This window comes from Phyllostomus discolor, chromosome 12, assembly GCF_004126475.2.
Source record: "Phyllostomus discolor isolate MPI-MPIP mPhyDis1 chromosome 12, mPhyDis1.pri.v3, whole genome shotgun sequence".
Taxonomy (NCBI): Eukaryota; Metazoa; Chordata; class Mammalia; order Chiroptera; family Phyllostomidae; genus Phyllostomus; species Phyllostomus discolor.
In genome coordinates, this window is record NC_040914.2 from 20,887,285 (window position 1) to 20,902,173 (window position 14,889).

Sequence of the window (14,889 nt, forward strand, 5' to 3'; positions counted from 1 at the left end):
CCCACTTTGAGGTTCAGACCCTTAATTACTTGCATAGACAGCAAAAGAAAGGATTGCCAAAGGTGCCAACTCTCTGTGGTCTTTGTCACACATACGAAAATGGATGACACTACAACACAAAGGGCTGGCCCTGGCTGGTGTGGCTCAGTGGACTGAGCACTGGGTTGCAGGCCAGGTCCCCAGTAGGGGGCGCGTGAGAGGCAGCCACACATTGATGTTCCTTTCCCTCTCTCCCTTCCCCTCTGTCTAAAAATAAATAAATAAAATCTTAAAACACACACACACACACACACACACACACACACACACACAGAGCTGGACAGCCGAAACAAGAGTTGTGCGGAGGAGTGGTGCTTGATTTAAGCCTCCTGGGGTAGTTGGGAGGCGACAGGGAGATGGGCTGATGGCCATGGCGGGGACGTTGCCCTGCATCTATTTGTTGAGGCTCTACCATGCAGCCAGCGTTATGTTAAGCACTTTACACACATTATCTCAGTTCATGCAAAGGAAGAGACCGTTGTTAGGTTTTGAATGAAGAACTGTCTTGAAAGTGAGTGATGCAGTGGCTTTGAGGACACTCACAGTGCTGTGCCACCATCTCGCCTGTCTGGTTCGGAACATTTCCATCACCCCCAACTAAGCCCCTTGCCCATTAAGCAGGTACTTCCCATTGCCCCTCCCCAATTTTCTTTTTGTTTGACACCTGCTATTCTGTGAACCAGGGGAATGAGTTTAACCCTTGCTCACCCTTGGTAGTTTAGCCTTTGGGGCCTCCAGTGGGTTGGTGGCCCCTCAAAAGATACATCCATATCCTAACCCCCAGAATCCATGAACATGACTTTGGGAAAATGCCAACATGGGCTCTTAAGTCCAAGGACAAGGGTCCTTAGAAGATAGAGACAGTTACAGAAGGAGAGGCCCCATGAGGGTGGAGGCAGAGATTGGAGTGAAGCAGCCACAAGCCCAGGCACACCAGGAGCTGCCAGAAACGAAGAGGCTGGGAAGGACCCTGCCGACACCCTGACTGGGGGTTTCTGGCCTCCAGAACCCAGAGAATAACTTGGCGGTAGTGAGTGGCAGCGGTCACGGGAAACAGTACCAGTTTATTGTGGTGAGGGTCATCTTTCAGATGTCCCATTTGGTGACCCCAGGGTTTTCATTATCCTTCGCCTCTTGGTGCTGAGCAGGACAAGAGTCTTCAAAAATAGGCTCCAGATTTTTGTCCATAGCTCAGCCTTCCTGTGGATGTCCACCCTGGATGCACAGAGCTGGGGGGACAGGGGCCCTCGGAGTGTGAACTTAGTTTCAAACATGCCTTCCTGGCTGGTGTTGCTACCTAGCAGGAGCAAGTGGAAATTTCTAGATCCAAGTTCACACCACACCAGCCAGGGCCAATTTAAAGGGTTTTGATCAGCATTTAAAAATAGTAATAGAGCCCTGGCTACTGTAGCTCAGTGAATTAAGCCTCCACCTGCAATCTGAAAGGTCACCAGTTCGATTCCCAGTCAGGGCCCATGCCTGGGCTGCAGGCCAGAACCCTAGCTGGGGCCATGCGGTATTTCTCTCCCTCTCTCTCTGCCTCCCTTCCTCTCTCTCTAAAAAATCAATCAATCTTAAAAAACAATAGGAATAGAGAGCCTTGGGTAGCTCAGTTGGGTAGAGTGGCACCCCAATACGCCAAGGCTGCAGGTTCGATCTCCAGTCAAGGCTCATACAAGAAGCAACCAACGAATGCATAAATAAGTAGAACAACAAATCTCTGTTTTCCTCTAAAATCAATAAAATTTTAAAAAGGAATAGAATGAAAAACGTGCAAACAGAGTGGTATTTCGTCAAACTCTGTTGACGTGAAGTGAATTCTTACCGTGCACCAGAAAAATTTGGAAGCCACTGGTCGCCAGCCCCCAGCTTCGAACTCTGATTTTCCGCATAACTGACCATGAACCCCAGATCCAACTGCCTTTGTCCTAGACCTAAGGCAAACATTTCGGGTTTCCCGACCGCGCTGTCTTCCAGCACTCCGCCGCCAGGTGGCGCCCGTGACCGGCCGTGAGCAGGCTTGGCTGCGTCTTCTACTCGGGCGGTCCCAGGCGTTGATGTCCTTCTGCTCCGCCGTCGCCCCGAGGATCACGTTTACTGGGACTAGAAGCCCTGACCACGAATATAATTCCGGAACAAAGGGCAGGGAGGAGGGCTTTGGTCACAGGGATGGGGTCATGCTGAGACCCATTCATCCCTTCCTCACTCCACCTGTTCTTTAAACACCTCCGTACGCCGAAGTCCCCGCTCCCAGAGCTCACGTCCGGTGGGGAGGACCGACAAGACCCCAAATCCACGATCTCGTCAGTGCTGGGAGGCCTCTCCGCCTGGTGTGGGGGCAGGACAGACCGTGGTGGAGAACGCCCCCCCCCCCCCCGCCCCCAGCCGGCTATGTGACATTGGGCAGCCTGCTCAGCCTCTCTCTGCCTGTTTCCCCTGCTATAAAATGGGAATAATAGCACCTACTTCATAGGGTTGTCGCGAGCACTAAATGAGTTAATTTTCATAAAACACCTGGAAGGGCCTGGTATGGACAACCTATCACAAACGCTATCTTCTTGAATCCTCCACCTGGAATCTGGCGTTTTCTTTGATTCCGTCCTTGGGAGGAGAGAAAAAGAAACACTCTCATCCACCACCACCACCCCCCCGCCACTCCCTCTGTCTCTCTCAGGGCAATGTCCTGTCACTGCAGCCTTACAGATCGTGTCCCTGCACTTGGTCAGAGCCCCTCCCAGTCCCTCCCCACCCTGGAGCACAGCCAGACCCTGGGAGGAGTCTGGGGAAGTCACCTGACAACTCACTCCGCAATTTAGGCCAGGTTCGCCCCTGCTCATGTGCCTGAGCTTAACAGGTGAATGCACCGTCTTGCCCCAACAACACCTGGGGAAGCTCTAGGGTGCCAGGGTTGGAGGGCTGTGAGGAGCTGAGGATTCAGCTGTCCTGCTCTCAGGTCAGCCTGCTGGGTGGCTCAGATCAGGTACAGAGATAGTGCTTCCAAGCCTGGAAGAAGTTAGTCTCCTTGTAAAGAATGGGCCAGAAGCTGGGGCCCCCACTCCAGGGGTCTTGCACAGGGGGTGCTGCAGGACCAAATGTTTTCATTCCTATAAGAGCAATTCTCCAGCTTAAACACAGTAATGGCTCCTGCCGCTCCAGAATAACGACCCGAATCCTCAGTGTAGCACCCAAGATACAGGGCCCCTCCCACTGTTAGCCTATGAGGCTGGTTTCCAATGCCCATCACGTGGGCACACAAGCACAAAATACACACTCAGGGACACAGACGTGCACCCACAGGCAGATGCAAAGACTCACACACACACACTTCTGCTTTTCAGGCCAAGGAGACCCAGAGGCAGTGGTGTCTCCCGCATAAGAAAAACGACAGGATTTTTCTCTTCCGCTGGACTCTTCCTGACTTCGGGTGACTTCGTGTTCCTCCACACCCCTATGTGTCAATGCAACATTCTCAGAGGTCCCTGGAATCCTGCCAATGGCTGACCTCCCCACCCCCATCCTTTCTGGCCCTCTGTTGGAAAAACAACAAATAGCTTACGTGCTTGGAAAGAAGGGAAGTTTCAGGGGCCCGTTTTGCAATTCTGCAGAAATTGGAAAATTGACTCAAACCAAGACAAAGCCAAATGTCTGGGTCAAAAGCAGGTCCTGGGGTCCTCTCTCCACAGCGCCTGTCCCCACTAGGCCCTTCCGCAGGGGTCCAGGCTGGGCAGTGGACCATACAGTAGCAAAGGCAAGAGGAGGACAGGCAGGGGACGCAAAGACCTTGGGTGGACAGGCCACGGGCTGTAGATGTGCTCTGCTGATGCGGCATGGTGTCCCTGTGGAGCCACCTGGGACCATTCAGTTAAAAAAAGTAAAAGTCACCTTATGTTTGAGAGACACGTGACTGAGAAATGGGGAAGTGGTCACCCTGTTTCCTTCTGTGTATTTGTGATACTCAGCAATTTCCGTGGTCAACAACTTTCCAGCTCAAACAAGCGCTGAGTCCTTAGGAGGGAGTACTGCGTCCACAGGGGGCGCACCAAGGATGGGGAGCCCTGGTCTGCAGAGTCTACAGACACAGGCAGCTGGCCATGGGGCCTCCACTTAGGGAAACAATGGCTTCCTGCACCACAGCCTGAGGAGGGGAACAGATTGCCCTGGAAGCCCCCAAGAGCTCCCTGAGGTTTGATGATTCACTGGAAGAACTTTGTGAACTAAGAGAAACTGTTATGTGTTATCAGATCAAAAGGATACAGATTAAAATCTGCAAAGGGGAAAGGTGTATGGGACACATTCAGGACAGACCAGGTGCAAGCTTCCTGTCCTCTCTCCTAGAGGAGTCACGTGGGCAATGCTAAGTTCTCCCAGTGCTATGGGTTGAATTGTCCCCTCTCCTCCAAATGCACGTATCGAAGCCCTAACCCCCAGTGTGACTGTGTTTGGAGCTAGGGTCTTTAGAGGTAATTAAGATTACATGAGGTCATAAGGGTGGGGCTCTCATGCATAGAATTAGTGTCCTCATAAGAGACACTGGGATCCTGGCTGGTGTGGCTCAGTGGATTGAGTGCTAGCCTGTGAACCAAAGAGTTGCTGGTTCAATTCCCAGTCAGGGCGCATGCTGGGGTTGGGGGCCAGGTCCCCAGTAAGGGGTGTGCAAGAGGCAAACACCTAGTGATGTTTCTCTCCCTCTCTTCCCCTCTGTCCAAAAATAAATAAATAAACTGTTTTAAAAATTGTGGTAAGATATATATAACATAAAACTTACCATTTTAACCATTTTACAGTACACAATTCAGTGGCATTAAGTACATTCATAGTATTCTGCAAACATCACTACTATCTGGTTCCAGAACTTTTCCATCACCCCAAAAGGAGACTCCATACTCATTAACAGTCCCTCTTTGTTCCCCCTCTTCCAGCCCCAGGCAGCGCTGATCTACTTCCTGTCTCCATGCATTTGCCTATTCTGGACACTTCATATATAAGTGGAGTTGTACAGTGTGTGGCCTTCTGTGTCTGGCTTCTTCCACTTAGCATAGCATTTGAGCATCACTCATGTTGTAGCATGGATCAGAACTTTGTTCCTTCTTATGGCTCAATAACACTGTGTTGTATGGACGGACCACCTTTCGTTCAGTGTTGTGTGTGTTTTTTTTTTTTTTAGAGATAGGGGAAAGAAACATCATTGCGCAAGAGGAAGATTGATCAGCTGGCTCTTGCACGCCCCCCTACTGAGGACCTGGCCCGAAACCCTGGCATGTACCTTGACTGGGAATCGAATCAGCAACCTTCCGGTTTGCAGGCTGGTGCTCAACCCAGTGAGCCACACCAGCCAGGGCTGTTCAGTGTTTTTTAAAAAATTGATTTGGTGGGGGGTGGGAGAAGGAGAGAGAGAGAGAGAGATTGATCTGTTGTTTCACTTATGCATTCATTGGTTGCTTTCATATGTGCCCTGACTAGAGATGAAACCTGCAACCTTGGTGTATGGGGATGACGCTGTCACCAATGAACTACCTGGCTAGGGCTTGTTCAGTGTTTTTCAGGCTCGACTGTGGGGTGGGCAGTGCAGACCCTCACAGGTGCCCAGGGCTCCTCCCTCTCTCCTGAGCATGACCCACCCCATCTTGGGGATTGGCAGAAGCATGACCCAAGGTTCCAGTACCCTGAGTGCATGCTCCTTACCCCTGTAGACTTCACTTACAAAACACATATTCAGAGATAAAATTATTAATGATTTCAAGGCAGCAATTTCAGAGCATTGAACCCCTGGTGCGAGGCCCTTAGGAGTGCGCAGCCCTGTGAGACTGGCTCCCATTTCTCACTGTGGGGCTGGAAGCCCTGTGGGGACTAGAGACCCAGCCCCAAGACAAGCAGGGGGCAGGAGGCGGAGTGCCTGTGGGGAGCCTGGGGGCGGGCCCTGGCTTTGGGGTCACTCTAAGGTGAGCCCCTGGTGGCAGCAGCTGGGTGGTCATAGTCTCCCGGTTGCTCCAGCTCTTGCTTTGAGTAGATGTGTGCCTGGGAATGAATGAATGAATGAATGCTTCCAGCACCTCACCTGGAGTCCTCACTCCAACAGCCCCCAAGAGCCCATTCCTGGAACCACCCTGCCCCTGAGAATGGTACCGGGTGACCCTGAATTCTCTCTCTGCCTTGTTACTTTCCTCTATGAAAGGAGAAGTCCCAAGAAGAGGCTCCCAGGGTTCCTCTTCTGTGGATGGTCCCACCCCCATCTTCTCCAGAAGCTTCCTGTTGGAGCTTCCTTCCAGGCTAGACAGGCAGGCCCAGAAGCCAGATAGTCCAGGAACAGGCCCAGCACCAGGGACCCTGGAGATGCTGCGGCTGCTTCTGCCCCTGCTGTGGACAGGTGAGTGAACCAAGGGCCAGGGGTCCTGGGCCAGGGGCCAGTGCGAGGGTGGGGGCTGATGTTGCAGCTGAACCTCTGTGTCTCCCCAGGGTCGCTTGGGAAGGATCCAGGGTACAAACTTCAAGTGCCAGAATCGGTGACGGTGCAGGAGAACCTGTGCGTCCACGTGCCCTGCACCGTGACCTACCCCCGAGTTGGCAGGTACAACTTGACCCCTGTTTATGGCTACTGGTTCCTGAAAAAGAATAATCTCACAGAACTCATGGCCACAAACAAGAAAATCAAGAAAGTGAAAAAGAAGGCCAGATTTTCATTCTACTTCTCCGGGGGCCCTGGGGACAACAACTGCTCCCTGAGCATCACAAACGCCCAGAGGAGCCACCGAGGAAAGTATTACTTCCAACTGGAGAGAGGTCTTGTGAACCACAGTTACTCAAGTAACCTCGTCATGGTGGACGTGACAGGTATGTAGTGGAATACCAGGAATAGACCACAGGGAGGCGCTGCAGCTCAGGGCTGGACTGCGTCTCTTAGAGGCACACAGCGGGGGTCCCCGCTGAGGTCTAGCCTCCCGGTCTCTCCTCTCCAGAGCTGACACAGATCCCCGACATCCGCGTCAAGGAGCCCCTGGAGTCGGGCTGCCCCGCCTACCTGACGTGCTCCATGCCCGGGGCCTGCGAGCCCCTCACCATCACCTGGACGGGGGCTGTCCTCAGACCCCTGGGGCGGGACCAGGCGGCCTATAACTCCTCGGAGATCCTGCTCACCCCTCGCCCGCAGGACCACGGCACCAACCTCACCTGTCGGGTCACCTTCCCCAGGACTAGTGTGAGCAGGGAGAGGACCCTCACGCTCAACGTGTCCTGTGAGTGCGGAGCCGGGATGCCGGGTCGGGGAGGGGCCTGCAGGAAGGGCTCAGGCTTTGCTGTCTCCCACTTCTCATTTCTGCGTCCCCTGGGGTGGGTGGCTGTGGAACGGCCGGCTGTGACTCCGTTCCTCGCTGCGTCTCCCTGTCCAGACGCTCCACGGAACCTGACCATCAGCGTCTTCCGAGGAAGCCCCAGAGGTAAGCAGGGATGTCCCCTCCCCAAAGGATGGGATCAAGCCCAAGGCCAAACCCGGGAGGGGCACAGAGGTGGGAGGCGCCCAGCTAGCGCTGACACATTGTTTTAACCTACTATTCATTAAGTGCAAACACGATTTGCAAATACGTGCACCACCCAGGGTAGGAAACAGGACAGCCTCTCACTCCCTTTGGAACCTCCTAAATGCCCCTTTCCCATTCACGCCCTAGTTACTGTTCTTTTTCCTTTATTTTACTTTAGTTCCGCTTCGGGTATAACTGAGGGATAAGTTATATACATTTAAAGTGTACAACGTGATGACGTAATATCCATACACACTGCAAAAAGATCACCACAATCAAGGGAACGGACACGGCAACATTCCTACTATTATTTTTTTTATCCTCACCAGAGGATATTTTTTGGTTGCTTTTAGAGAGAGAAGGGGAGAGGGAGGGAGAGAGGGTTTTTAGAGACAGGGGAATGGAGGGAGAAAGAGAAGGAGCCTAACATTGATTGGTTGCCTTTTTTTCCGTACATGCCCCCCACCCCCCAAACCCCACCCCCTGCCCCCGACTGGGACCAAACTTGAAACCTAGGCATGTGTCCTGACCAGGAATTGAACCTGTGACCTTTCGCTTTGCAGGATGGCACCCAAACAACTGACCCACACTACCCAGGGCATACTACATTTTTCTTATAATTTTACCAAATATGTTTGAATCTTCCCTGGCTGGTGTGGCTCAGTGGATTGAGTGCCAGTCTGTGAACTGAAAGGTCACTGGTTCGATTCCCAGTCAGGGCATATGACTGGGTTGTGAGCCAGGTCCCAAGTAGGGGGTGTGTGAGAGGCAACCCATCAATGTAGCTTTCTTGCATCAATGTTTTCTCCCTCTCTTTCTCCCCCCTTCCCCTCTCTCTAAAAATAAATAAATCAAATCTTAGAAAAAAACCCAGATATGTTTGAATCTCTACACAATGTTTAATTCACCATGGTTTTGAAGGCTTTATGTGAATAGGACTGAAACGCGTGTTTCTGTCTGATCTTTTAATTTTTTACTTTCAGTTGAAATGAAATTCACATAACATAAAGTTAGCCATTATAAAGGGAACTCCAGTGGCATTTAGGGCATTCACAATGTTGAACAACCACCGCCTCTCTCTGGTTCCAAAACATTTTCACCTCTCCCAAAGGAAGCCCTGTGCCTATTAGCAGCCCCTTCCTTTCCCCCGTTTCTTTAGCCCCAGGAGACTACTAATCTGCTTTCTGTCTCCAAGAATCTGCCTGTTCTGAATATTTTATACAAATGGAATCACCCAGTATGTTGTCTTTTGCATCTCTTTCCCACCTGGCTTCTTTCACTTAGCGTGATGTCTTCAAAAAGTTCCTTTTCATGGCCGAATACTATTCCATGGTGTGGACGGACCACCCTTGATTTCTCCCTGCATCCGCTGACGGAACACTGGAGTTGCTTCCACCTCGTGGCTAATGTGACTAGCGTGGGGTCACAGTTGCCTCTTTTGGATGTGGCTCCACCCTGTGTCCTTGACATTCATCCATGTGTCTCCTCATCTCTGGATCACTCTGCTGTGTAGGGGACACACTCCAGTTTTCCATTTCACCTCTGTTGGGCACTTGAGCTGTCGACTGAGTTTGTTTTCCATGGCATTGCCGCTTTGAACGCTCTCCTGGCGAACCGGACGGCATTTCTCCAGGGCTCTGCTCCTCAAGCTTTACTACATAGCCTGCGACTTTCTCCAGGATCTTGTGACAATGCAGTTTCTGCATTTCTAACCAGAGCCAGGGGGGAACTAATACTCCAGGGCCACAGACTTCATTCCCAACACCCCTTCCTCCTCTGTGAATTTTAAAGATTTTACTTATTTATTTTTAAAGAGAGGGAGAGGGTGGGAAAGAGATGGGGAAAGAAACATCAATGTGTGGTTGCCTCTCATGCGCCCCCTACTGGGCACCTGGTCTGCAATCCAGGCATGTGCCCTGCCTGGGAATCGAACAGGTTGGTTCACAGGCTGGCACTCAATCCACTGAGCCACCCCAGCCAGGGCTCCTCTGCAAACTTTAGAGTGCAACCTGTCCACGCCCTGCTTGTCCCGAGGTAACTGGGGGAAGGAAGGAGAGGAGGAGGTAGACGGGAGGTCCCGAGACGCCTGGAAGGATGTTTCCGTGTTGCTGGGTCCTCGGAGGAGGGGCACTGCACAGGTCAGGAAGGAGAGAAATGTGGAGCAGGGCAGCTCCCCGAAGAAGTCAAGGAGCACAGCTCCTGTGTCCGGCAGCGGATGGATGCAGGGAGAAACAAAACGTGGTCCATCCAGGTGGGGCACATGATTCGGCCATGGACAGGGATCAAGCCCGGGAAGCGCCACGCTGAGTGAAAGAAGCCGGAGGTAGGTGTCACAGAGTCTGCCTCTATTTCCGTGCGCTGTCCAGACTGGCAGAGACAGAGAGTAGGGTAGTGGTAGCCTGGGGAGGAGGGATGGGAGGACGCGGGGAGGCGGTGGAGGTGTGCACCGTTTCTTTCGCGGGGGCTGATGAAAACGTTCTAAATCGATTGTGGCTATGCTATGTACAAGGAGTTGTATGGCACGAGAATTATATATCTCAACAAAGCTGCTTGGAAAACTTACCTTGGCGATCCCTTCCCAACTTAAAAAAAAAAAAAAAGTAAGTAAAGGAGAGAGAAGTGGGTAGAAGACTCGGGAGCGCAGGCCTGGGCTCAGCGCCCCCTCCCTCTCCGTGTCCCCAGAACTGGAACACGTGGGGAACGGCTCATCTCTTCCAGTCCGGGAGGGGGACTCGCTGCGCCTGCTCTGCGTCGCGGACAGCAACCCTCCCGCCACACTGAGCTGGGCCCGGGGCAGCCGGACCCTGAGCCCCTCCCAGCCCTGGAACCCGGGGGTCCTGCAGCTGTCCCGGGTGGAGTCGGGGCACGAAGGCGAATTCTCCTGCCGAGCTCAGCACCCGCGGGGCTCTCTGCGAGTCTCCCTGCATCTCTCGGTGCACTGTGAGTGGGGGAATGGGGCACCTGGGGGCAGGGCGCCTGGGTCCTGGGAGCGTAGAGGCACTGCTGACCCTTCTCTTCGCTCCCCACAGACCCCCCACGGCTGCTCGGACACTCCTGCGCCTGGGAAGACGAGGGTCTGCGCTGCAGCTGTTCCTCCCGAGCCGAGCCGGCCCCCTCGCTGCGCTGGCGGCTGGGGGAGAGGCTGTTGGAGGGGAACCCCAGCACCGCCTCCTACACTATCACTTCCAGCTCCGCGGGGCCCTGGGCCAACAGCTCCCTGAGCCTCCGCGCGGGGCTCAGCGCTGGCCTCAGGCTCAGCTGCGAGGCTGAGAATGTCCACGGGGCCCAGAGCGCCAGCGTCCTGCTGCTGCTGCTGCCAGGTCAGGGGCCTGCGGGGGCCGAGGCTGAGGGAGAAAGGAAGGGACCAAAGGGAAGACTGAGCTGGGGAGTGGGGCTGCGGCCAGACAGGAAGGGATGAGAGGGAGAAGTGGTGAGGGGCAGAGCCCCGTAAGGACCGCAGAGCTCAGGCTGCGCGGGAGGAAGGGGCACGGGGCCTGGGGCTTGGATGGGGAGTCACCCCAAATCCCACTGGTCTGCAGGGAAGCCCGAGCTGGGGAAACCATTCCTCCTGGGGGCTGCCGGGGGAGCCGGCGTCGCTGGCCTGCTCAGTCTCTGCCTCTGTTTCATCTTCTTCAAGTGAGTGTGGCCCTGGGGGGAGGGAGGGTGAGGCTGTGGGGGGAGGGGGTCTGGGTCCTGAAATCTCAGACGGCCCCAGCAGTGGCCCAGGCTGCGAGACCAGGGCAGGATCGGTTTCCACCCCGACCCCAGCCACCCGTGAAGGGCACTTGCTCTCATTATGAAAGTCATCTGCCTAAGTGTGTCCCCCAGTCCTGGCTTTGGGCAGCCCTTCCAGCCTCTTTGGCAGGAGGGCAGAGGTCACACTCCAAGCTCTCAGCCAGGCAGGCTGTTGAAAGGTCCCCGTCCCCCCTTCAGAGTGAAGACCCGCAGGAAGGACATGCCTGAGGCTGCAGCTGGTGGGACGGATGCCCCCTCCCTGCGGGGTCCCACCTCCCGGGTGAGTTGTGGCCCTCTGTCCACTGGAATCCCTCCTCCCGCCACCTCCCCAGGGTGGCCATGGCCTCCTCTGTCTTGATGCCTTAAGGTGATCATCTCATACCCCAAACAGGCGTTTCCTCTTGTGTACCCCTTTACTCAGTCACCCAGGCCAGTGACCCGGGCGTCCCCCTGCCCTCTGTTCCCCGTCTCCTCTCCCAGAGCCAAGGACCTGTCCATCTCACTGCATGTGTTCTGGTCCAGTGGGTCCCTCCCTTCCCCCACAGCTCCACCTCCCCCTCCTTCCTCTCTCTCCTCCCCAGCACATGTGTCAGAGGGGGCCCCAAATAATTGTCTACTATAAGTGTAGGGGTCCCCAAGACACTCTCATGTTCTGTACCTCACCAGAAGGAATTCACAGGACTCAGAAAAGTTGTTTCATTCACAGTTACAGGTCATTATAGCCAAAGGCTGTGGATTAAAGTCAGCCAAGGGGAGGGGCACCTGGGGAGGGTCCAGGAGATGCAGGCACCAGCTCCCACCGAAGTCTCTCCCAGGGGGCCCAGCGGGACAGCGCTTACTTCTCCCAGCAGCTATGAGTGAGACGCACGGTGGGTGTCCCCACTGGGAAAGCTCACCTGAGCCTCAGTGTCCGGTTTTCACTGGGGGTCGGTCAGGGAGGCACGGCTGACCGCCTTGGTAGCTGGACTCAGTCTCTGCCCCCTGCCGAGGTCCAGCTGATGCCACATGCCCCAAGGCCCTCGCCATCCCTCACATGGGCTGTCTGGTGAGGTCCAAGGTCCCAGGTGAACAAGACACTCCTGTCAGGCAGGACATTCCAAGGGCTTAGAGGTTCTCTCCCTGGTGCTGGGGTCAAAGCCCAAGCTTTTCCTTGGGTGAGGTTAACCCTTTGCTGTGATATCCTTTGCAGGGTTCATAAGATAATTTCATGAATTCATTTGCTTGAACTTCTGAAATGCTCAGTGGTCCATGAGGGCAGTCCAGGTCTGAGCAAATTCCTGCCCTTCTCATACCGCCTGTGCAATTTGCAGTTAGAGAGGAATATAATTGACTACTGCCTTAATGGCTGCTTCCCCTCTTGCAAGCAGAAGGAAGGTCAGGGTGTCTGCTTTGTTCCCCAATGAATAGGCAGGGCCTGGTACAGGGAAGCTGTCCCATTAGGCAGCGGGCACTGAAGTCAGAGAGACCAGGCATGCACCTTGGCGGTGTCAACAACTAAATGTGTGCTTTTGGGGGTATTTACTTAGTCTCAGGTTCTCCACCTGATACTTGAGAATAGGGATAGCGTCACCCAAGCAGATTGTTGAGAGGAATCTAGGAGACTGGCAATTGATTACTAAGGTCTAGACATTATTACTCTCCAATATCTGTTGACCACATGAATGAATGGGGGCTCCAACTATGTTTGTGATTAGATAAAAGACTAATTTGCTCAGTTTCCAGGTCCCTTGCTGTCTCCCAGCCCCCATTCTCCTAATCTGACTCCCTTTCCTCTTCTCCACTTAGGGTTACCAGCGTAAGTGCCCACCAGGCAGCCGCAGAGACCACTCGGCCCCGGCGGCGGCCACGCCCACCTCGGGGGAGGAGCACGAGCTCCATTACGCCTCGCTCAGCTTCCAAGGGCTGAGTCCCTGGGAGCGTCCGTACGAGGAGGCCGCCAGCAGCACCGAGTATGCCGAGATCAAGATCCGCGAATAAGGACCCCCAGCTCCGGCGACCTGTGGCTGGAGGACCCAGGACTTCTCCGGGAAGGGAGACATCAGAGACAATTGCTGAGAACGAGCCAACGACAACTGTGCGGGTGTCCCAGTGGTGAGGTGATGGGCGGAACTGGGCTCGAATTTCAGCCCCATCACCAATCAGGAGCACGAGTTCGAGCACGTCACTGTCACTTCTCAGTGTCCCCTCTGTAACGTGGACACGAGAAACCTAACTCGTAGGGCTGTGGTGGGGCGTCGACGCAACAATGAACAGTAAAGCGCTGGACAGGTGCGCGTGCGCAGAGGTCCCCGCGCCTGAGGTCACGCGTCTTCTCAGGGCAGCCCGCCTGGAATTAGGGTCCCGGCATCCTGATGGGGACCATTCTGCAGAGCTGCTTCAGCTCCAGGGCTCCCTGAAGGCCTGGGCAAGGCTGTCGCTGGGCGGCAATGCAGCTCCGCCCCGCCTGCCTGTGACCCCTCCCCTCCATAGGGACCACCTCCCGGGCATGGCCGCTGCGCACTGGTATCTCAGAGCGAGCTTCCTAGAAACCCCATTTGTGTTTTGTACCACACACACAAAAAATCATTCACTGATGACCTGAACTAAGTGTTAGCTTATCTAATCACACACCTCTTTCTTTCATTCTATGCCCCTGACACTTTAGTTCTCCTTAACCATTTCTTTTTGCAGAGTTTGCTTATAAAATTCCTTGCCGTTACAGCCTATGTTCCATTTACTTTGGAATTCGTTTTCACATTTGTTTTCAAAATAAGATCCAACTTATTTTGTTCGCTTTTGCATTGACTGTCCATTGAGTTTTCCCCGCAGTTTGCATTAATAGGAAAACATGAGCGCGCTGAGCCAACACAGTGAACAGGCTTTGGCATAAAGTGAACACCTTTGTGCCTTGGATTGAGACAGGAGCCAGCACAGGAAGGACTCTGAGACTGCAATACTGTTATGGGCCAGCATCTAGCACCCTGGTTGCCAATTAGGTGGAATAAATAGTAAACCGAGGCAGGGAGGAGGAAGGAGACAAGTCTCACAAGCTAACTCGGGCAGGCCTGAGCCTGGTCTGATAATATTGCCAGGTGTTCCAACATCACAAGAGACACTATGTTAGCAAGAAAGGAGGGAAGTCCTTGAAAGTCTATGTAACATTTCCACAGTCTGGGAAAGAAAGCTTTGAAACTGTGCTTTCATCCCAAGGCCTGAATGTGGGAGAGGGTCCCCGGTGCCCATAGAAAGAACCCATAAAATAACTTTGGTTAATTGCCTATCTCTGGTCACTATCTGTTTTACCAGGGAGTCCCTGATGCTTACAGAGAGAGACCATAAACAACTTTATAAAGTGCCCCAATTTTAATTAACTGCCTTCTGTCATGTATTTGTTTTAAAACAAGGTGAACAAATGGGGCCTGGAGCAAGATAAGGATTTGGGATAACAGACCCCTGCACATACCTGAGTTTGGGTAGTCACATCCCCCCAGCAAAGCTGGCACCACATTTACCCATTAATCAATATATAACTTTTTTTCCCTCCTATCCCACCAACTATATAAGTCCTCAGAACAAAGGACTCTCTCTCCCTCCCTCTCTCTCTCTCTGTCTCTCTCTCTCTCTC

The 14,889-nt window shown here is 53.6% G+C and overlaps 1 protein-coding gene across 1 annotated transcript; it reads left to right on the top strand.

Moving 5' to 3' along the window:
• The first annotated feature begins 6,298 nt into the window (after positions 1 to 6,298).
• SIGLEC11 (sialic acid binding Ig like lectin 11) lies at positions 6,299 to 13,985 on the top strand. Its single transcript, XM_028530187.2, has 9 exons — positions 6,299 to 6,403; positions 6,493 to 6,867; positions 6,993 to 7,268; positions 7,422 to 7,469; positions 10,233 to 10,490; positions 10,580 to 10,870; positions 11,090 to 11,186; positions 11,484 to 11,565; positions 13,071 to 13,985. Exons 1-9 carry the CDS (start codon positions 6,370 to 6,372, stop codon positions 13,260 to 13,262), a joined length of 1,653 nt encoding a protein of 550 aa, XP_028385988.2. The 5' UTR covers positions 6,299 to 6,369; the 3' UTR covers positions 13,263 to 13,985.
• The last annotated feature ends 904 nt before the right edge of the window (positions 13,986 to 14,889 follow it).

Coding starts and splice junctions, on each gene's coding strand:
- SIGLEC11 (XM_028530187.2), top strand. CDS start 6,370: ATGCTGCGGCTGCTTCTGCCCCTGCTGTGGACAG. Junction 10,871..11,089: donor CCTGCTGCTGCTGCTGCCAG/GTCAGGGGCCTG, acceptor ACTGGTCTGCAG/GGAAGCCCGAGCTGGGGAAA. Junction 11,187..11,483: donor CTCTGTTTCATCTTCTTCAA/GTGAGTGTGGCC, acceptor TCCCCCCTTCAG/AGTGAAGACCCGCAGGAAGG.